The sequence below is a fragment of the Cyprinodon variegatus genome, unplaced genomic scaffold, assembly GCF_000732505.1.
Source record: "Cyprinodon variegatus isolate N-32 unplaced genomic scaffold, C_variegatus-1.0 Scaffold270, whole genome shotgun sequence".
NCBI classification, from domain to species: domain Eukaryota; kingdom Metazoa; phylum Chordata; class Actinopteri; order Cyprinodontiformes; family Cyprinodontidae; genus Cyprinodon; species Cyprinodon variegatus.
This window is the reverse complement of record NW_015150723.1, coordinates 116,956-139,626: the sequence shown is the minus strand read 5'-3', so window position 1 is coordinate 139,626 and position 22,671 is coordinate 116,956. Positions and strand designations below refer to the sequence as shown.

The 22,671-nt window shown below is 37.3% G+C and overlaps 1 protein-coding gene across 1 annotated transcript in view; it reads right to left on the bottom strand.

Moving 5' to 3' along the window:
* The window catches only part of bcl2l11 (BCL2 like 11), a 36,769-nt gene extending 14,872 nt beyond the window's left edge, over window positions 1-21,897 (bottom strand). The window contains exons 1-3 of the mRNA XM_015382919.1: window positions 21,423-21,897; window positions 19,003-19,427; window positions 8,773-8,888 (exon numbers count right to left, since the gene is read on the bottom strand). Of these exons, the coding sequence (XP_015238405.1) occupies window positions 8,773-8,888; window positions 19,003-19,427; window positions 21,423-21,445 (564 nt within the window). The 5' untranslated portion in view covers window positions 21,446-21,897. The remainder of the gene's footprint in view (window positions 1-8,772; window positions 8,889-19,002; window positions 19,428-21,422) is intronic.
* Window positions 21,898-22,671: the final 774 nt, after the last annotated feature.

Sequence of the window (22,671 nt, the reverse complement as noted above, 5' to 3'; positions counted from 1 at the left end):
ATATAAAAAATATTTTTTGTCCGATTCATCGATTAATCGAAAAAATAATCGGCCGATTCATCGATTTTTAAAATAATCGTTAGTTGCAGCCCTAATAGACAGTGCTCAAACTTGCTCTTATTCCTCTTGACTGGGATAGGGTAGCAGAGGGAACAGTCTCAGCAGAAACTCCCAGACTTTCTTCTCCCTTAACACCCTCCCTCCGTGGGGGAAGCCCTATGAGTTCCTAGCATAAATGAGAGACATATTTTTTTGCAGCATGTCCTGGCTGTCCCCTGAGACTTTTCCTGGGTATGGAACACCACCTTAGGGAGGCGTCCATGGGGTATCTGAACAAAATGTTTGATTCACCTCAGTTGACTCCTCTCAATGTGGAGGAGAAGCCGCTCTAATCTACTAAATATCCGCTGTTCCCTAAACCAGGGCACCTCCAGCCCTTGAAATCCATAAATGTTACGAACAGAGCCATCCCTCTCGGAGTACAACATGGACTGGGAACAGATCCCATTAAATGCTGGCAATTCAGAACAATTTCCTGTTCGTACAGTGACTGGATGGCCCCAAGTGAAGGGCCCCTTGACTTTTTACTCCTGGAGTGCCCCCCACAGGGCACTGAGTGGGACACATTCGAATGTCTTTTCCAGGTCCAAAAAACACATGTGGACCAGTTGGGCAAATTTCCATAAACTCCCCAGCACCCTGTAGAGGGTGTCGAGTTTGTCAAGTGTTCCATGGCCAGGACGAAAACCAAACTGCCCTGAAGCCGATGTTCAACGAGTGGGGAGTGGCTGCCTAGTGGTTAGGGCATTGCGCTTGGAATCTAGAAGTTCTGAGTTCAAGTCATACTCCCACAGACTGCTACTCTGGGTCCCTTAGGAATGACCCATAACCCCACACTAGTCCCCGGGCACCACACAATGGCAGGCCACTACTCCCAAAGGGGATGGGTTAAATGCAGTTCATTTCGTTGCTCTGTAATTGTGACAATGTAATGAGAATAAAATGCTGGAAAAGAAAAAAAAAAACAATAAGCTGGACTCTCCTCTCCAGCACACTGGTATAGCCCTTCTGAGGGAGGCTGAGAAATGTGATCCCCCTATATTGGAACACGCTCTCTGGTCCCGCCTGTCAATCCTGGGGCATTGTCTCAGACTGTTACGCAATGTAGAAAAGGCGTGTCGGTTACAACAGTCCAACAAAGTGCATTTAAAGATGCGAGGGACTCAGGGCCGATCACATCCTCAGCCAAATTGACTTGCCAAGGTGGAGTTTCTCCAATAATATAATAATATGTTACACTGGACAATCACTTACATTTTGCTCCAACATAGCTATAGCAACATTAGAGATTACTCTCCTTTAACAGGTTGAAACCTCACGAAGAACCAGAACTAGCCTCAGTGATGAACAGTCAGATCCCTAGTAAAACAAAATAACCAATTACCTTAAATATACAGATATTTAGCAATTAGAATTAATTTAACTTCTTAGAACCTCTCTCAAAAAGGAAATATAAATTTGGGGATATGCACAAATGCAAAAACTAGTCTCAATGTCTCAGATTTTGCTACATACACTACAAAAATATACTTCAACTTTTCTTGTTTCAAATTTTCAAAAACTGAGTTTTATAGTTGATAGATTTAAGAACAAAAGCAATTATAATATTATTATTATAACTTGCAACTAGAATATACTAACCTCAACTGCAATCAAACACCCAGGTCAGAGCACTTACGAAATCTAATATTACCTAAACCTCATACCTGGCTTTTATTAAGTTATTCGTAATTTATGGTTACTTGCTTTACCTAAATTTAAGACCATTATTTTTTTGTATTTCACTAGAGAAAAACAAATCTCAACTGTAGTGAATTCTAAGTTTCACATCTTGGATTCTTGCTGTTCTTGTGCCGCTCTTTTCACAGTGGAAACATTGAGTCAGCCAAAAAGCTCATGTGATTTTATTTGGTTACCACAACTTACTATGCTGCCTCTTAAAAATAGCTCTCAAAACAAAGCTACACTTACAAGCACACATACAAACACACACACCACCACTTACAAGACTCTGGCTTTGTTATGTTTCTTCTCTGCCTTCCTTACTCTTAATTTCTTCTTATGCCACCGTGTAAACCTACAAAATGTCCAGAGATTTCTAAATTATATATTTATTGCAGGACCTCCAAACCGTATTTAAGCACAAAACTTGCACTCTCATAGATTGTCCTATATGTCCTCTTTGGCTTGTGGTTGCCAATTAGTTTTTTTTATTTGCAAGCTTTCAAAACAAATGCACTCACACTTAAAGATGCACTGATTTAGAAATTGCATGCAAAGTTGGTGTGCCACAATTTGTCTTCTCTCTATTGTAGGACTCAATGAAGTATATACCATCAGAATTCAGCAAACATTCTTGGATGTTCCCCTAAGTGTAACTGAAACAATAAATATTAAATATCCCATCATTAAGTGAAACGATAATTGTAAAATGCAAAGAAGAATCATCTTGTCTGATTGACATCACTGCCATGTGTTGCTGATGTTGTCCTCTTATAGATTTTATGTTTTACTGTCAAAAAAATCCTTATATATTCTGGGTGACTAAGACATTCTGACACACACTGGCATTGAACCAACTCCTCCAACTCTTCTACCTATTTCTTCAGGGCAGCTGTGTTACACATAAAAACAAAAAGTGGTATTTTAACTAGAGTTTAATTCCAGCTCTCTCTTAGTTTTTTTTTCTGCAATATTTTTTTCTAAACTGGTTCTTTTCCAGAATCAGTTAATTTTCTAAGGCTAATTACTGATACCGCCTCATGTTCAGCATCCATTTGGAGTTGAAACTGTTAAAAAATGTCCGGTTCCATATAATTATTTTATATAACAACTTCCACTTGAGAAGTTAATAGTTTTTGTAGTAAAACTGTTTCCTTCATTTGAAATGATCCGGTAATCTTTATCCAAATAAAAGTCAAAATCATAAATAGCATTGGACTCTAGCTTTGAAACACAGTGTGATTACAGTTTATGAGTTCTATATAATTTAATGTTAAGATAGATTGGTTCGTAAAAGTATTTTTTTTATAACCAAAAAAGAAGCTTCTTCAGCCTTATTTAAAGGCACTAAAGCTTCATAATAAGGTTTTAACGCCTCCTTTTCTGGCCCTATGTTTGGGGAAAGCTGAGAAATCAAGAGAGAATAGTATTGTATGGCTTAACTGCAATGGTCCCTACAAACAAGTAAGAAATATCATAGCTGACTGTCTTTCTGTTTTAGCTGTTACTATCTTTCTCTCTACATTCTTCCAAACCTCAAAAATCTCTTGAACAATTATGCAGCTAATGGCTAATCATTGGACGTACGCCAAACTGTTACATACTTTTTCTTTCTGTTGCTTGCACTGGCTAAAGTCAGCATTGCTGCGGATATAGAGATCGTATGACGATGTAATTTCCATATTATCATAAAAATATTTGATTAATAGAGAGATCCTAATACACACTTTTAATTTATGATATGTTACAGACATTACAGCTTTGAATATTAACCCATGCCAATGTTGACCCGATACCATATCAACGCAAATCATTCTTAGTTTTATCAGTCATTTTGTAGTGTAAAATATTAGATAAGGCTTGATCAGGTGGTATTACTCAGAGAATAATAGCCAACTAAAACAGGTATGAGAACAACGGACACATTTATTATGAACTAATAGGTTACAAAAACTTTAAATAGAAGTGTAGTGATTCTATCAGCATGCTAATATTGGAGATTTTAGATGCAGACTGAGATATTCCAATGTTATTTTCTTGCCAATGTCGAAGTGATATCCAATATAAATATAGATCAGGACATCACTAGATTAGATTCGCCCACTATCTGGAAGAAAGAAGCTGTCAACGATCACAACTAGGGCATTGTGATGAATCATTGTGGCATTTAGTGAAATAACAATAAAAGTGACAGTAAAAAGTCTCAATAAACCTTATTAAATAAAAAGTTAAAAGATAAAAAGTTACTTATTTTCATTTAATCAGTAATAACTGTGTTGATTTCATTCAACTTCTTTTTAAAATTCATTATCTTATTTATTACTAGACATTTGGTGTTATATCTGCAGCATTAAAAAAAAAAAACGATTTCATAAATGGGTAGAGAGCCAGAAACTGGATTTTTGTCCATATATAGAGGCTGTATCCTAAACTTGTATTATATTTGGTTGATCAAAAAGATTCATGACAAAACCAAAACCTTTCAATTCATTGAGAAAATCAGTTGATATACTCTGGAGTAAACAGATGTGCGACCTATGCTGAACACTGAAATTGCTGGAGCATTAACGAGATTTTCTTTGCAGAAAAGTTCTGCAACAGCCTTAACACTATTCTGAAAACCATCCTGTTCCACCACAGCCACAAATCACTTTTTTGTTTTTTCCATATTTTATGTTCAGTGTAAACCTTCCTTGCGCTACCTAAATAGTTTTATTCAAAACAAGGACTGAACTAAACAGTTTTTCGGTCCGGATGTTAAAGGAAATTCTAGACCTGGTATTGCTGAAAATGGGCACAACCCCTAGGGGAGGATGTAATCGGTCTACTTCTATCAGCATTTGTCTTGGATTTTATGACTACATTCATTCTGAACCTTGCCTGTGTGTCTCTAGGATGGAATCTGTCCAGTTTAACACTATTTACTGACTTTTTTTGTCTTTCGTCTTTGACCTTACAGTATACTGATCTCAAGTTGCCCTTGGGATAAACATGTATACAGTCATACATATTATACTTGCTTGTAGAGATGAGATCATGATAACATCTCAAACAATCAACAGTAACAATGATAACATAAAAGCAAACAGAGCTCTGTTGTTGCAAAATTATGAGCTGGCAGGTGATAAAATGTGGATGAGTGCATCCCTAGGTACAACACACAAAACCCAGAACCAACTGCATAGGTTAATGGAGCAGGTAAAGGAAGGGTTAAGTACCCTTTTTCCTGCTCTGTTTCTTTCAAGACACTCTTAAACACACAAAATGCATAAGCAGCCAAGAAATCACACCCTTCTGGTTTAGCATATTTCTGAGGGTTATTTCTGCCTTCAGGACAAAGGGTTTGAGCTCGAACTGGAGGATGACAGATCGAGTGTGCCTCTGAGCGTGTGTGTGTGAGTGTGTGTGTTTGGTCAGGATAATTAGACCTTGTGCTTTGCTCCCTGACAGTTCTTTAACCACAGGTTTGAGGCATAATGAAACTACACAGTCACGGACACTAGACTGACACACCGCACACAAATGGGCACGTAGACCATATTGAGCACATTCACAGATGTCTCAAAACAAACACACACAAATGATCGTGCATGCCCTGTGTAAATGTTTAACCGACACACAGATATGGAGAGATTCTGAAAGAAGATAAGGACAAACTATTTTAAAAGCACAAAATGATGAAAAAACAGTCCCTGGATTAAATATTTCACTGTTCAAATCAAATAAATCACTAATATTGTACTTAGTTTACAGTTTAGTGTTCTACTTATTTCTCTGGGCTAAAGAAATATGTGAAGTAAAACTATGTTTATGAAATAATATATTCACAGATATCGTAAGTCACAATCCTTCACAGCAGTATGCAGCCTTTGACTTGCAGTCAATGTACCTGAACTGAGTTCCTCTGTGTTTACAAAGTAGAAGTAGAAGCATAGAGGCAGCGAACACTTTAAAGACCAAGTGAAACAAAAGCGAAAATAAACCTCAGTATTTTATGTGGTATAGATTTACCAATCCTCTCTTTTTTACCTTACTTGTTTTATTGTGAGAATTATTTGGTTTTCACTTTTTAGATACCAATTGTGATTATCTGTTCAAAACACTATAGTTTGTCAACTGTATTGCATTCCTTTAGACCTTATGTTCTATAACCAAAGAAACAAAGGTAGATGAAGTGCAGCCATCCATCCCTGGGTTAACTAAAAATTTCACTCAAAGACATTTTCTAAAATCTGATGAAACTAAACAAGACAAACTCATAAGTGGTTTACTTCTCTTAGAATTTAAGGCTAAATATCAACAAGGAATTTTCACCTCTAATTTGCTTAAATCCAATTTACATTTGAGCTACACTCGGCATTCAAGATAAAATATGTTTTACGTAGGTTACAACCGGTCAGATTGTACACAGCCATGGAAAGGAAGTGTAAAACAACTACAGATGCACTCGGCACCATTATTTTATACACTTCCATTTTTTAGCCCATTTTGATTTTGTTACAAAAACTATAACATAAGAAAACTGCATTTTAAACATGTATGGATTTCACCTAATAATCTCTCCTTAGTGTCCCATTCTAACAATTAACAAGATTGGTATAACTTGTTTTCCATAGAATCTGAGATTCACTTTTTCGTCACCAGAGGTTAAAAGCTGAAACAGACTGACTTTATACTATCAGTTTAGCCTTCCTGTTACTTGCTAAGGTCTCACTCTCTCTCACACTCACAGTCTTGATTTTTTTTTTAAAGAAAATACAAATTTCCATCAAATGACTGTGTCTGCATACTTTCTCACTTCACCATGAAAAAAGCAAAAGCTATTCAACATTAACTTTTGGACCAACATTTTCTATGGAGCCTACTACCTCCATACCAATGTGGCGAGCTTGCTTTATGATACTTTTGCTCATGGGATTGCTGACCAGTCATAATGGTTTTTTGACTTGGGACAGACTACCAAGAGTATGATCTTCTTTGTGACTGAGTTCAAACTAGAAATTGTGACACACCTTTGGTCAAGTGATACTTGAGAAATCTATAAAGATTTTACTGGGGTTAAGAGGACCATGATTTATGTTGTCATTGGTTAACAGCGTCAGCTGATTGTGCAATTAGGTAGTCTTTGTGGCAAGCTTTTTTTATTTTTATTTTTTTTTAATAAAGCTACTGTATTTGACAGGTCTGATTATTGCAAATGCAGGTAACAGATACTGATTATTGTTATTGTTACCTTCTAAAATAAAGCCCATAGATACTAAAATTAAGGTATTGCTTTTTTTTTAAGGTTCATTTATTTTAAAATGCATTCAAGATTCTTGGTGGGCTTTGAAGCTCAAATCCAGCGGATCTCGGACCTAAATTAGCAAAAAAAAAAAAGGAACCCCTTGAGAGTTGGAAAGGAATCAACAAATATCATCAAATTTTTTTCATATATTTTTTCTACTGTGACACATTTCTTTTTTTCTTTGATGGCATTCCACAGGGGTAAATGAGACTAAGAAAATTATCCAAAAGATTGACTCCTCTTGCAGCTTATTGGCAAGTCATGCATTTAACAAAACGAATAAAAGTACATTTCAGATGAATCAGACTGCTGAGACGCAAACTTTAAAGCTGTCTAGCAGTTAAGCTTTTGACACTAGGGGAGCTATTTAAGCTCTCTGCAGGGATATAAAACTCCTGTCATGCATTTTCTTGACTTTCATTTTCCAGCTCACTTCTCTGATGAGATTTAAGCAAATTTAAGACTCTTCTCTAACCCTTCATCTCTGGATTTTCCAGTTTGCCACAGTAGTCTGCCCTCTGGCAGTAACAAATCTATGATGATGTAACATGCTGAAGTGTTGCCAAGGAATCAGAAGTCAAGAGGAAATTAGGTATTATTGCGTCTATTCAAATTTACTACAGGGTCTATTCAGTATTCATATACTCCTTGTGATAATCGTGTCTTCAGGGAAGTAATTGTCTTGCCAATGCTGAAATTTAATGTCACAATCAGAAACGGGTGCTATAAGACTCATCAATCTTTGGATTAACTAATCTAATTATAGGGGAAAATATGTATTAGTGTGTACATTACTGACACAAGATGATAAGTAATGCAAGACAGCAGAGGTAAACTGGAACTAAACTCAAGTTGCTATGAAGATTAAGCTTTTAACAAACACTTCCCTTCATATGCATCCCTGCAAGCCAAGAAGTAAGCAGCTTAAAAGGCTGAGTAAGTTATTTAGGATTTAAAAATGTGAGAAGCAAAATAATTTATCACAGTTAGAGCTTAGATAGGCATATATATGTTTCACTTTTTGTTTATTTCAAATTGCTGGAAACCAGAAAAAAACCTTAAGAGAAAACAAATCAATGCATCACTTTTACCTTTGTCTTACTTCTGAATATCATGTGCTTATGACCTCATGAGTATGATCAACTTGGCAGAGAATATTTCCATATCTTTAACTCCGCTTCATACTGTATTCTGAGCTCCACTCCTGTCTTATCCCTCTTTGCATCATTTTTTTTTGCACTTTCTTACACTTTTTCTTGTTCTTTTTGCTCCTCTGCTCTAAATCATTCAGCTCTATAGTTTGACGTTGTTTACTTTTTCATCTGCTCCTTTTTAAGTTTTTTTATGGTGGTTGGCAACTAACAATTACAGCCACCTGCTCTCTCATTGTTTTCTCATTATGCAAACAACAATCCAACAGGGTGAAAAACATTTTCTGGAAAAACTTTGCATGCAACCAGAGTGAGCTACTGGAGTAAAGTCAGAGTACACATCATAGGACATGAGTAGGCTATCTAAATATCAAATACATAAGCTATATTCACATGAACTCAATTTATCAACTATAAGACCTTTAAAACTCCCATAGTTTCTTTTTATAATTCAGGATGTTTGATTAAGATCACATACACTTATTGTTTTGTACATCTGCATTAATACTGTGCAAATCTTTATATTCACAGCAAATGATATAAGATTCTTACCAGCAGGTGGTTGTTATATTCATCTCCGATGGTCCGGAGCTGACGACCAAAGGTTTCTGACTGCATATCCCGTGCTGCGATTCCCTCCCACTCGCTATAGGGTATGGCAGAATGTCCTAGAAAGGAAAACAAAAAACACATATTCAGAAAGGCGCAAAGCATGTTCAGGACTTGGTGAGTCAGAACAGTCAATGCAGTATTGTCTGCAGTGATTAGGTGTTAGATGAGAGTTCCCCTGTCAAATTTAAGATTTTTTTATTTATGATTCATTTAAGTAAAACATGAAAAAAAAAATTATCACACAGGATCTGTGGTTGGGGGTTTAGATTTGAAAACCCAGTCAACCTGAGCATTCGCATATTTTAAATATGACTCCTTACATTAAAGGAAACCACAAAGGAACTAAGCTCAGTGGATGTTTGTACAAAACGTTGTATGATGTTCAGGGATTTCTTCTTTTGACTTATGTCAGCTCTGAGCCACCTCTTGAAATAGGTATTCTTTAACCACAAAGTACCAAGACCCTCAGATTTATTTATCAATATAATGTTTGCATAAAATGGTTAGAAGGACACAAGGACATGTTATTTCTTCCAGTTTTTGTTGGGGTTTTTTCTCATGAGGTTGGGGGAGGCAAAAGATTTAGATGTCCAGAAAAAAAAAAAACTGACTGCAATGCATTACAACAAACATGAACTATTAAGAAAAATAAAGCAATAGAAAAAATGGGAAAACACATTTTTGTTCATATTTATAGTAAGCTTTTAAATATATAATTTCTGTTTTGCTGTATTGTGACTATAAACTTGAATATACTGAATGTTTTGGGACACAATCTCTTTAATTATTTTGGAAATCAACAAGAACTATTTACCATATTCCTTAAACTGATACATAATATTTTGTAGCTGTCATCAAACAAAATGCACACCGCTGCACTGTACTTTGCAGGAGATGGATAATTGTAGAGGATAACAATTATTTATTTAAAATATAATATACAGAACTTGTGTCTTACGGCCAGGATCATATAAAAACACCACAGCTGACCGACTGAGTGTATGTTTATGTCTCTGTGGGCGTCTGTGTGTGTGTTTGCATGTGTTTTTGTGGTTTATCTGCTATATTTTCAGTCTGAACTACAGTATGACTATGAAAGACTCTGACCTCTTACCGATCTCCGCTTATGACTCATTCGCGCCGTTATGAAACCCAGACTTAATATTTCTAACATCCTTCGATATTGAAGTGACTGATTCAGCAATCAATCCATCAGGCTGCTGACTACGCCGTGCTCGGCTGACATGATTTAACCTGGGAGATTTAGGGACTATTTGAGAAATTAGCCAGGACTGAAATTTTGTCACTCATCATTAAAAAACAAAACAAAATGTATGGTCAGAATGTATACAGGTATGCAACTAAAATCAATATTTTTAAGCTTGATAAAATATATGAATAACAGAGAGCAAAACATTTTTATTTTTAATGCAGCATTTATAGCAAGAGAATGATAAGAAATCAGAAACATATAAATCAAATGAAAAGAATAAATAATCTATTTTACACACTGAACTACACAGAGCTTCTAGAAGTTTCAGATTCACAGGTATGTAGTCATACCTGTAATTATGTAGACATTTCTTTGAATAAGAAGATTGATCTTTACTCTGATTAAGCTGCATGGAAATTAATTTACAGCATTTGACAAAAACTCTTACAATATTTAGCCCTTAGATTAGTCTGTCATTGTTAGGGTCAGTCATAGTCCTGACCAATCCTCCCTCTGATTTTTCAAATGTCTGGGCATACGCACAAGTCCCCTGAAGTTCAATGACAAACAATGTGAGCAACATCAGATTTGCACGCTGAGCACACACACCAATAATGAACCTGTTATAAACCTAGAATAAGAAATTACAGCAGCAATTTTAATGAGTTTACTTTTAACATCAATGCCCACTTAAAATGTCAAAAATAAAAATGAGATGATGTCATGAGATGCATAGCATGCTAAATGAGTCCTACTTTGACCAGGGTGAGAGTCCTGCTCTGGAAGAAATAAGACATTACACCATTGGGACATTTTGTTTACATCAAAACATTTTAATCTTCACAATGAAATCTTTCCTGAAGGCTGCAATACAGTATAAATTCCTGTGACTCTTAGTGATTTTCAATTACAATGTTTTTTTTTTCATTTCTACTAATATAAATTATATAATAACATAAGCATTTCATGATTAATATTCCTAAATAAGAAATATTAACAAATGTCACTAGAATACAAACAAATCTGACTTAAAAGTTTTATATTTTTCATGTTTGTCCTTCTTACATCACCAATGGTTGTCCAAACATGCCACTTCAAGACAAATTCTAGATTCTGTTTTGATTTATTAAGATCAGCAGTGGATCTTGGAAATGTAGCACAAAGATCCACAAGCTGTGAGATCTCCTTCAGCTCCTCACATCTAAGTGCTGCAGCGGCCATATCTGACAATGTGCCGATCGACCCTGTTGATGCTTTTGCTTCATCATGTACTTGAATTTGGCGATAGAAAAAGTCACACAATGCATTGCTATAAGAGCCAAAATGAGAAAGCGAAAATAAATGTTCACTATTTGTCTATATTATGAAATTAAATTCAGGGGGAAAAAAATATTGTTTCTCATATTTTATTTGTTGGTTTTTAAGTTGAAAAACAGATTCGAAATGATGCAGAATTTCATGTTATCTAATTGATTTACAGTTTATGTTGAATTTTATTTTATGCACTACATAGCAATGCATATTGCGCTAGCGCACAGCTTAGACTACGTTCAAATTGCAATCATTAAAGCTCAATCCTGTTTTAAAAACATACTGCAGGACACATAGGAGGTTTTTATGGCACTAGTGACCTTTATTTGACAGTAGAAAGACAGGAAGGGGGGAGGGTGTTTGGAAGTTGAACCCAGGACAGCTGCATTAAAGTATGACTGCCTCTGTGCATGGTGCACATGTTTTGCACTGAGCCCTTTGGGACCAGAGCTAAGAGACTATTTAACTACACAAAACATATCATCTATCCCTGTATCCTTGCAAACAGATTCTTTGTTTAATTTATTAAAGCTAGTTGAAACAACATCCGGTGTTTTTGAATGCCTTACGATTGCAACCAGCTGATCTCAGGTCAGTGGTAGCGAAACAGGAAATAAACAAAGCGTTTCCAGCAGGATGCATATAACTCTACCAGGCAATATTAAATGACCAGCAGTGCTAAGGAATTAAGCTGGAAATAGAACATAGGACACACTGATTAATTAAAACTGCAGGACAAATTACATTAGGATAAAATGCAAGCTTTTTGTTACGTGCTAATCTTAATTTTTATATTTCTTTTAATTCTACAGTTTTAAACATTGTGTTAATAATTTTGTTCATGGTTGATGAACCATGAAGCAAGTCCCAACCCCTTGGTTGGGACTTGCTTGAGTGGATTTGGAATCAGTGGTTGTTTTTGCATGAATCCCACCATGAGAGAGCTGTGTCTTCTGCACCTGCCACGCCACCCACAAGTCTTAACCTTGATGCAAACCAATACTAAACCATCCCCACTCCCACTATAACCACACTCGCGAAAAAAACAAACAAACAAAAAAGAAAGAAAAAAATCTAAACAAATCTCTAAACTTTATCTACTGATCTATCAGTTTTCCATCACGCTTATCCCTGCTGGGGTTGTGAGGGGCGCTGTTACCTATCTCTGGCAGAGGAGATACGACAAGAAGCAGGGTACACCCTGGACTGGTCATCAGTCTATTGCAGGGCAAAACACAGAGACACATACAACCATTCACGCACACACTCAAAAACAATCAACCTAACTGTCATGTTTTTGGACTGTGAGAGGAAGCTGGTGTACCCAGAGAGAACTCACCAATGTACAGGGAGAACATGCAACCCCATGCAGAAAGACCCTGGGCCGGGATCTGAACCTGTAACCTTCTTGCTGCAAGGTAGCAGCGCTACCCATAGCAGCCCTCTAAACTTTATCCTATAACTTAACTATAGATTAAGAACTAAGGAACAGAGAATTAGACAACTAACCTGTTTGATTCTAGCTTTCTGCTTTACAGAAACGATTTAATAGACGACCAATATCAGCACAGTACTTTAAATGTTCAAAATAACATGTTTTTGGACTCTTCTTTAGGTTAATTAATAACAAAAGATTCTTCCTTAGGTGTGAGTGCATCAGTTTTCTGTGCCCATGTATTGAGCTGTGATGAACTACAGTCCTGTCTGGGGTGAACCCTGGCTTTCACTCAGCGGAGACAGGCACTAGCCAAGACAGACAATGGCTAAAGGATTATATTAAAATTTGGAATGACCCAATTGCAGTTTTCTGGCTGATCACAGATAATCAATCTTGAAAAAGGCAGATATGACAATTACGATTTTTAACTGATACCAATTTATGTAATAACTCATAATGCCAGTTATAAGATCACAAACCATCTTATCTTATTAAAAAACAGTGAACAATACCCGTGAAATATTAAAAAGATTGCTTTAACAGCCAATGAATAAGTGCTTTTAATATAAAGCATTGACAGAGAGTGATGTTCAGACCTCTGCAGAGGTTGGTTGTTGGATAAGATTGGTAGTATAGTATGGGCTGATCAACAATCACCCATAATTAGGTTATTCTAATTTAAATACTTTTCATAACACTAAACTATCCATTAAAATAACTGCTACAGTCAATGCCAGAATTATGTTCCTTTTGACTAGACATGAAAGTAAGCAATAGTATAATTTGGCAAAGAACAAACAGATTAACAAAGTAGTATTGGAGGGCTAAAGGGATTCCCCAGTCAGGTTGCTGAGGGCAGAGAACCAAGTTGCCAATGGAATGCACATAGAAATATAACTGTTGAAAAATGTGCACAGATATTTGTGATTCTTATTACAAAAGAACCCACTGGCCCAAAAAAAAATGTTTTGCAGCTATGTGTCAAATAGAATTTATTTAAATGCAGGTCTCAATTTAAGAGTGACCAAGACCAATACATCAATTAGACAACTTGGTTATTATTTTAGGCCGATATATCAACTCAAAGCTAAATCTATAATTGTGCAATCTGGATTAGTATTCTTTTACTTTAATTATAAACATATTAATGTCAAGCAAGAATTGGACTTAAAAAAACCTCTCCACATAGTTTCACGTTGAATATCCAGACAACTGATTACTGTTTCTTCGTCCAGTAGCACGAGAAATGACTAAGAGACTGAACGCCAACAACAAGAAGATAAGATGATCCTCCGTAGGGCGTCCAAAACATAAACAAGGAAACATTCATGATAACTGAGGCTTTTATTGCACTGATAACAATACATAAAACGTTGCACCACTGTCTGTATTTTTTCTACCATTTTAACATTGTCCTGGCCAAAGTCTCTGTCTGTGTCTCACAAAAGAGCTGCACCCCTATTTTGACTACTTAACATGTGCACTTAATGAGTGACCTGTATACACATGCAGTCTGGCTTCTTTTGATGGCTATCTGTTCTAGCTACAGTGGAAAAATAAAAGAAACACAATGCAATCTGTTAAGCTAATCACTTCTATTATATTCTCATCTTGAGAATCCAGCACGTGAAGCTTCCTTTAGTTATGCTTGGGAAAATATTTTTTTGTTGTTTAAAAAACATAATCTTCAAAATAAACAGAAGGAGATATGTTTACCTGCAGTACAATCTGTGCTGATCATTACTGTATTGGAATTGAAATGTACCCATCCATATGCCACATAGAGTAATATATCTCTGCAGCAAGTAGGAAATCTGAGATAATGTAGCGGATGTTACCATGAACATTTTCAGGGGTTTTACTTGATAGATTGTTTCTAATATCAGCTGATTTTGCCCATATTTTAGTCCTAAGGCGCAGTTGTGTTACCAAGTTACCCAGTCAACAAGACAGTAACTTTAGCCAACAGCACAGCAATTAAAAGGACTTCTTTTGCAGATGGTGCCGATATAAACAAGTCCACTGAAGCACTATTTTAAATCTTGCTGGAGGTGATAGCCTAGCGTGTTTCACTCTGCTTTTTGATCAAATAAACAGCGAAAACAGAAAACAGAGTCACAGCTAAGAGAACTGCTGAAACACCATGAAAATGCCAGACTGGTTGTTCTGACATTCAAAATCTGCATTAGTAGATGGTTGAAAAGATCCATCCTTTTTTTTTTACATCACATCCTTTCCGAGCAGAGACAATGAAAGCTTTTTTTTTTTTCTGGAAGACTTTGAGTCAGTCCAAAAATAGCCAGAAACTCCTTTCAGATCATACCTCCCTTCTTTGTGCAATATACACGTGCCTTTCACACTGTGTCTCAACACAAACTGTCTTGTTCAGCAGAATATCATGCAGATTATATGGCTGCAATATTTATTGCAAATTTATTGTTTTGCAATATCATGGTGCACAACATGCATATTGCACAGAACTGCTTGGACTGCAGTATGTGCTAGCTAATTATTCATGTACAATGTATTCAGGTTTTGTTTGACTAAAATTATTGTTTTTAAATGCAGCATAAAGTCAAAGTGTTGGTCAGTTTATACAATAACCAAGGCAGACACATTTTACCCACTAAACAGCAAATGCAGGACAGAAGTAGCTTTCCTAATAAAGGCTTGTTGCTATGATGGAATGCATTTTTTTCCAAGGAGGTGGATACAATGCTTGTCATTAGCTATGAACCCGTAGCCAAAATATATTAGCACAGTTAAATTAGGTATACATTAATTTATCAAGAGGCAGATGATTATTGCAAGATTAACCAACATCATCACACATTACATGCTTTTGTAATGTAGGCCAGACCTGACAGACAATGACGTGGATGACTGCAAAGATAACTTTTCTCATATTTAAAGCACTGAAAGGTCAGTCAGGGTGAAGGATCAACATACCAAGCTCAGCTAAATTAGAACCACTATAAAAAATGTCTAACAGTGTTTTGTTTGTTTTTCTCGACGTAATTCTAACACAGTGGTTCCAAACTTTTCTTGGTGGAACCCCCTGTGATTAAAGAGAAACTTTTCCTCCAACTAATATTTTTGGCAGTTGAACAAAGAGAAGTAAACTGCAGAAAACCATTATGCAAGAAGATACCCTCAAAATTACAAAACTACTTCTTTCTAAGTTTAAAAGTTTATTTTACTGTGTGAATTAAACACTGCCACCTATATAAGCCAAGCCCCTTTAGTTCTAACATCACAACTGCACATATTTCCAGTAGTGTTGGACCGATACGGATACCAGTATTGGGCGAGGCCCCAATCCAACACTTAAATGGTGGTATCGGTATCGGCAAGTACAATATAGAGCACCGATACCATTTTGAGGGCCAAAGGTTTATTCAACTATTGTCACCCATTCCAGGTAGGCAATACAAAGTTCTGATGGATTCATTTTGTATTAGTCTTTTTCCTGCTTCGCAAAGGTAGGCAGCAGCTTGACAAAGCCATGATGGCAATTATTTTACACCCAAGTATTATGCAGTTCTTCATATATACACACACACGCATCAATTTCAAACAGATGGTATCGGTATCGGCCAATACTGCACAGCCGGGTATCGGTATCAGGGCCAAAAAATGGCATCGGTGCAACAATACTTTCCAGTACAGCCTTGAGATCTTGACATTGACCTCCTCAGGGTGGTAGATATTTCGTATGTGTGATGACATATATGATCTTAAAAATGTAAAGGTAATGTTTAAAGTTTGTCTGCTTAAAGAGGCATTAAGGAGTTCTCTAATGACACTGCCACCTGTGGCCAAAACAGAGAACTGCAGCATCTTCTGATCGTTCTCTTAGCTCTCGCTCATACTGAACAAGGTTTTTCAATTCTTGCTTTTTCACCTTACTTAGAGTTGCCATAGGGGTCTGAATTTAGATTGGATGCAGGTCGCCTCTAAGAGTCTGCAAAACCCATCTTGAATACAACACTTCAATTGTCTGCCAGTTCAGACCCATGTAACATGGACGTGTTTGATGTCACATCTGCTGAACAGCATGTCAGTAGTTCAGCCTGATATTGGCTTTTATTTCTATTGTATCAGCCTCAGCCGACACTTGCAGTAGGGCATTCAGCAACCATGTCTTCCATATGCTATCAGTTGTGATTCTTTTTTTGTTGAAATTGAAACGTATGTACTGTAACATTTATTATTAAAATCGGCAGCATATATCTGGGATCGGTTAAACTGATGTTAAAAAGTGTGGCCTTACAAAACCTGCTTCAGTCCATCTCTACTCTGCAGCATCACATATCCTTTGTGTTTTGCATTAGTCTATTTTTGTATCTATTACATAATAAAGCCTAAATTCCTGAGATATGTGCAAAATGTACTAAATAGCCGTGCAAATCCTAAGTGGTATTCTGTGTAAATCTATAGTACCGTTTTGTTTGGTATACTTTGGGGCAGAAGACAAAACCATAGCTCTTATCACAGAGGGCAGATTGTCCCCTACGAGCTGACTGTGTGCAGTGATGATTATTTAGACAGAGAGTAGGAAGTGACATTTGACCACAAAACGGTGATACAATAACAGTTTTATCCTAACAGATATACTGCCATTGATTCTTGCCAGATTATATTCAACAGGATGTCCTGTCTGGCTAATTAGCACATTAGTCTTCTTTGCTGGACTGAATGTTTGCTATACCAAACTAATGTATGTTGTGGGGTCTCTAAGAAAAAAAAAATTAAAAGAAAGTGTTGAACTCCAGAGAACACTTTGGTACATTATCCATTATGCCACTTTTTTTATTGATTTTCAAAGGATTTATGTGAAAATGTTTAATCACATCTAACTCTTTCTTTTGTTGATGCAGCTGACAGGAAAACTGCTGAATCACCATTTGCACTGTTTAGACAAAAGGAGTCGATTTTTTTCTTCTTCTTGGAATACTGACTGATGAGTTACTTTAGGGAGGCCTGGATTACGCCACGCCAAATGAGCAGAGAGAAAAAAACTCCCATTTCTTGAATGTCTGTATTAAAGTGACATGCTTTAATTCATGTTCACATTTTGCTTGTGACATTAGTGCATCAGAAATATACATACTGCATGTCTGGGAGATCCTTTAATAGGCTAAAAGGCTGAGATGAGGCACATATTAGTCATTGAAGTCAAATGTGTAAAAACATGAGTAACACTTTTTTGAAAGAGTAGTAAATGGTGGAAGATTTTAGTTATCCCTCAGGAGAAACATTCCAACTCACTTCCAAGAATAGTTCATCTGTTTACTATCATTATCAGCTCCACAAAATCTACAGTATAACTAGGAATCGGTGGAGGAGTGGATGCTGGGCTTCTGTCTGGTTTCATATTTTACGTGCACACCCACACAGAAACTGCAGCCAGTGAAAACATCTAAAGCATCATATTGCGGTCAGGTCTTTAACTTTTATGTGCAAAACAGTTTCTTCGTATTTTCATATCAACACTTATCTTTAGACCAAATAAACACATAAAGAGTTTACTAAATGAATGTTCTGAGAGTTTCCCTGGTTGATGCTGTATTTTAGGTGACCTATTTTAATTTAAAAACTCCAAAAAAAAAAAACAAGGATAGGATTAGGCAATATGATACACTTAAAAAAACATGACTTGGTTGCTATAATATAACATTAACGATTACTATCTTGAATGAATTCCTTCCTAAATATATTGAGATGAATTGAATAACAGATGTAGGTTTGGTCCAGCAGCGGTGTCCTGCAGAGAATTGGTAAGGCTAATTTCCATATGGGTTGTGTTGCTAATGAAAATTTGAATTCAGTGAAAGTCTAGAAGCATCATGCTACTTGAGGCTGGGAAATTTTTCTTGTAGAGAAATAAGTTAAGTTGCAATCTGCAGTTCTTAACCCTGAGTTGGTTGTTGCACTTGAATGTCACATTTTAGCTGTGAATGTCAGAGAGGAGTTGTTATAACTGATTAAAAACTCTATTACTATTTTATTTACATCTGTTTCCTTAATGTCAAAACAATTATTGTTTTGTTGTCGTTTTTTAACAGAGGAATGCAAACCAAGTGTAGTGTTCTGCGTGTTTTTCCTATATAATGGACTAAAATGATTCCCTGTAATGGTTATTTTCAGGTCTAAAATTGAAGCATTTAGTAAATTTGTTTTTTACAGTGCATTTCTGTTTGCTCACCGTGCAGCCCGGGCGCTCCCTGTCCACCCTGCTCCACAGCCATTCGCTGCAGGGCGTGCTTCATCACCTGGCCCGTGGGACTGGCAGTCTGTGTGGCTTTGTCAGCCGTCACCGGGTGCGGGGTGAGCGGGGAGCTCGGAAGCGAGTCACAGTCAAAGGAGAAGTATCCGCTGGATGAGCGGCGAGTAGGGCGGAAAATCGACCTGCTTCGAAAGACGTCTAAACTGGCCGGGCTTACGGAACAGGGCGGCGAGTCCGAGTCCGGATCCCTTCCTCCTCCTGCGGTGCCAGCGGCGCCCGGCTGCAGCGCGCAGCTCCGCTCTCTGCGCTTCGACAGACGTGGTTTTCGCGCTGAGGCTGCTGGGTCTCCCTCGGTCCCCTCCTCTGAAGTTACTTCGGTCGAGCCATCGCGCAGGTTTGGCGGTCTGTTGGATGAACAGAGCGTCACCGTGAGCGTGGGCTTTCATCCCTTGGCACGGAGAAATCAGCCCCTGTGCTGCGTCTGGAGCTGCAGCTGCGCAGCGCAACTGCTGTGTCACGATTGGACTTTGTTCTGTATATCTTTATTTTCAGAAAGGCGGAATTACAGCAATTTTATATTCATTTAACACATTACTGACCTTTCTAGCGTCTTGATAGGGGAAGTCAGGGTTCCACCTGTGAGTCTATCTGGCTTCTTTACTTTAGTCCCTGTCTACAGCACCTGATTCCCACACAATATTTTTCATCATATACGGTAAAACCAATTTTTTTCTCCAAACTCAAGTTCAGAGAGTTTCTATTGTTTGTCAGAAAGTGCTGATCATGGCAAATGATTGTTAAACTTTGCTGTGGAGAAAAAAAAAACAACAACAACAAATTTGACATGTAGGAAGCGGCTGGTGTGACATAAACTGCGTCACAGACATGACAGCCGGAGACAAACTTCCTCAAGGGAAATATCAGGAAGCTTTTTATGGGATCTCCAGAATGTGTTTAATTAATTGAAATTCTATAGCTGCAAGTCTAACACAAGGTTAGTTAAGATTAATTTTTAAGATCTGTATAGATTTGCATATGCTGTTATGTTTATTTTAGAACTATCTCCGCATTTTACGCGCAATAGTTTAATAACCATTGTCTTTTGCGCACGCAGAGACAGCTACTGCGCTTGGCCAGGACGCGACGCTTTTTGTTCTGGAAGACACATTCTCATAATTTCACCAATCTTATAATGATTTGTACGTCTGGACACGATAGGATCTAAGCACGAAGAGGAGCTGGAAGGCTGACTGTGGAGCAGCTGGCAACATAGAGAGAGAGAGAGATTGGGAGACAGAGGAACAGGACATGGTAAAAGGAAGGAAACACAGTGAGCGTCTGATGAAATGCTGACAGAAATCAGTCCGAAGTGCACTTTAACGCCATCACCGTATCCTCAAAGTAGAGTTTAATAATTATTATTTGTTGTTGTTGCTATTTAAGGAAGGCACACTTCAGATTACACCATAAGCATGCAGCTCACGATTTAAGAAAAAAAAAAAGATACAACAGCCGGTCGATCATGCGAAGTTGCAAACCTGGATTCTGCTTTAGTGTGTGTGCGCCTCCCACAGGACAGCGCACATACTGTATGGACTTGGTATTGTTAGGTAGGTGGAAATGCATTTGTGAACAATGTCCGCTATCACCAGACATAACACCAAAAAAAAAAAAAACGTGGGCATGCTGTGTTGCCTGAACTTGATGACCCGGGGAATTAAACGTTGCAAACTGCAACACAAGTAGATGCTTCTTAACATCAGCGTGTCTATTTACTCCAGAGGGGAAAATATATAATCTTTGCGCAAAAATCTTCCATCACACGGCAGACTATTGGTTCTAAAAAGCAGAAAAACTGAAGCGCTGTTATGGTCCACCAAATAAAGCAACGTTTATTCTCAAGGTGGCAAAACATACTATCATTCAGAAACTTTTAGACAAAATCCTTTACCCCTGGTGCAACCCGATCTGCGCCTGAAGGGTAGACAAATAATCGGAGCTGGAGCGCGTCGTTCCTACCCGGCAGAGGTGAGCTGAATAACGCGCTATTATTCATCCTTCTGACAGCTCAAACAAAGAATCATTTCCTTAAACTAATAACCCACTAATATTAGTAACTAATGTGTAATACCAAAAGGATTATAGATTCATTCAGGCATTTTATACAACTATTACAAAAAATGCAATGATAACCCATTTTACAGCCTATATTAAACTATTACTGCATGTATTCATCATTATTTTCTCTTTGGAATAAAGCGACTGTTGGTGCGTAATTGCGCGAGATTGCAGCGCATTCACCAAAAAGCCGGCATGAAGCGGCGGCTTATTATTGCAATTAAGCAGCAGCGTGACAAACAACCCACGCACTCACTTTACGCACGTTGTTCTAAACTTACCTTGAAGATTGCATGTCATTCATAAGACATCACCGTAATTTCCCAATTTATACGGTGGAAGCTTGACTCTAACCCCCACAAAAGAGAAAAGAAAAATAGGTTGTGTGACTTCCAATGTGGTCCTCAACTCCAAAATTGTCAACAATAAATTCCAAGGATGAAATACAAAAGAAGGGAAGCAGTGGAACAAAAGGAGTAAATTCCAGTGTCGGTTAAGGGAAAATGGCTCCAAAGTGGATGAATAATCGGTGTGAAAAACTCTACCGGAGGAGGAGGTAAACAAACTACCTTCTTTTCCGCTCTCTCTCTCTAGATGTGAGAAAAAACAGAGAATCAGGCTTTTTAAAAGGAAGTATACCCCGCCTCTTTTTGCGTCAGGCTCCTAGGCAGCTCGCCGTCGCCCCCTGGTGATGAAACAAACAAGCTGAGTAGAAAAGGGAAAGAGAAATGTCACAGCAGCAGGTAGAACTCAATCTTCAGGTAGATATTAAGATTTGCCTCTTCAAACTGTCCAAGATTATGGAGTCAATTATTATATATACACCTTTAACAGTGTCCACTTGTCAAAAACAATTAATTTGTTACCTAAATTACACCATGAACCAACATAATGTACTGCTTTCTTGAAAGGAAGGGTATGTATTACATATTTGTCAATGGTGTCAAGTAATGAAGTACAAATACTTCGTTACTGTACTTAAATACGCTTTTTAGGTATCTGTGCTTTGCTCCATTACTTATTTTTCTTCCTACTTCTGACTTCTATTCATTAAATTTTCACACAATATCTATACTTGCTATTCCTTACATGTTCAAAACAAACGTTACTCGTTACTCTTGGCTTCAGTTTAATGTTTATAAATATTTATTTCACGTCATGTGCGCCATCCAATGCAGATCATTGGCTCCATCCACATCTAGTAAAAACTAGTGGAACTGCATGAGTCATATAACGCAAACACTCATTGGTTAGCTAAAGGAAATCATCAGAAGCAAGCAGGTGTTCTTCAAACTGCAAATGCGAATTGTCTATGCCATGCTGCAATGTTGGATTCAGAAAAAGATGTCGAAGATGTCTGAAAGGTCGGACACAAGCGAGAGCGTATCGGGAGATGGAGACCAACAAGACCTCCCTCACCCTATTTCACATAATTTTTTGAAAAGGTAGCTAAAATGAGCTATAAATTCATATAGATTTTGTTAATTCATCTGGCCGTTTTTTTAAAGGTTACTTTATTCTTTTATACCT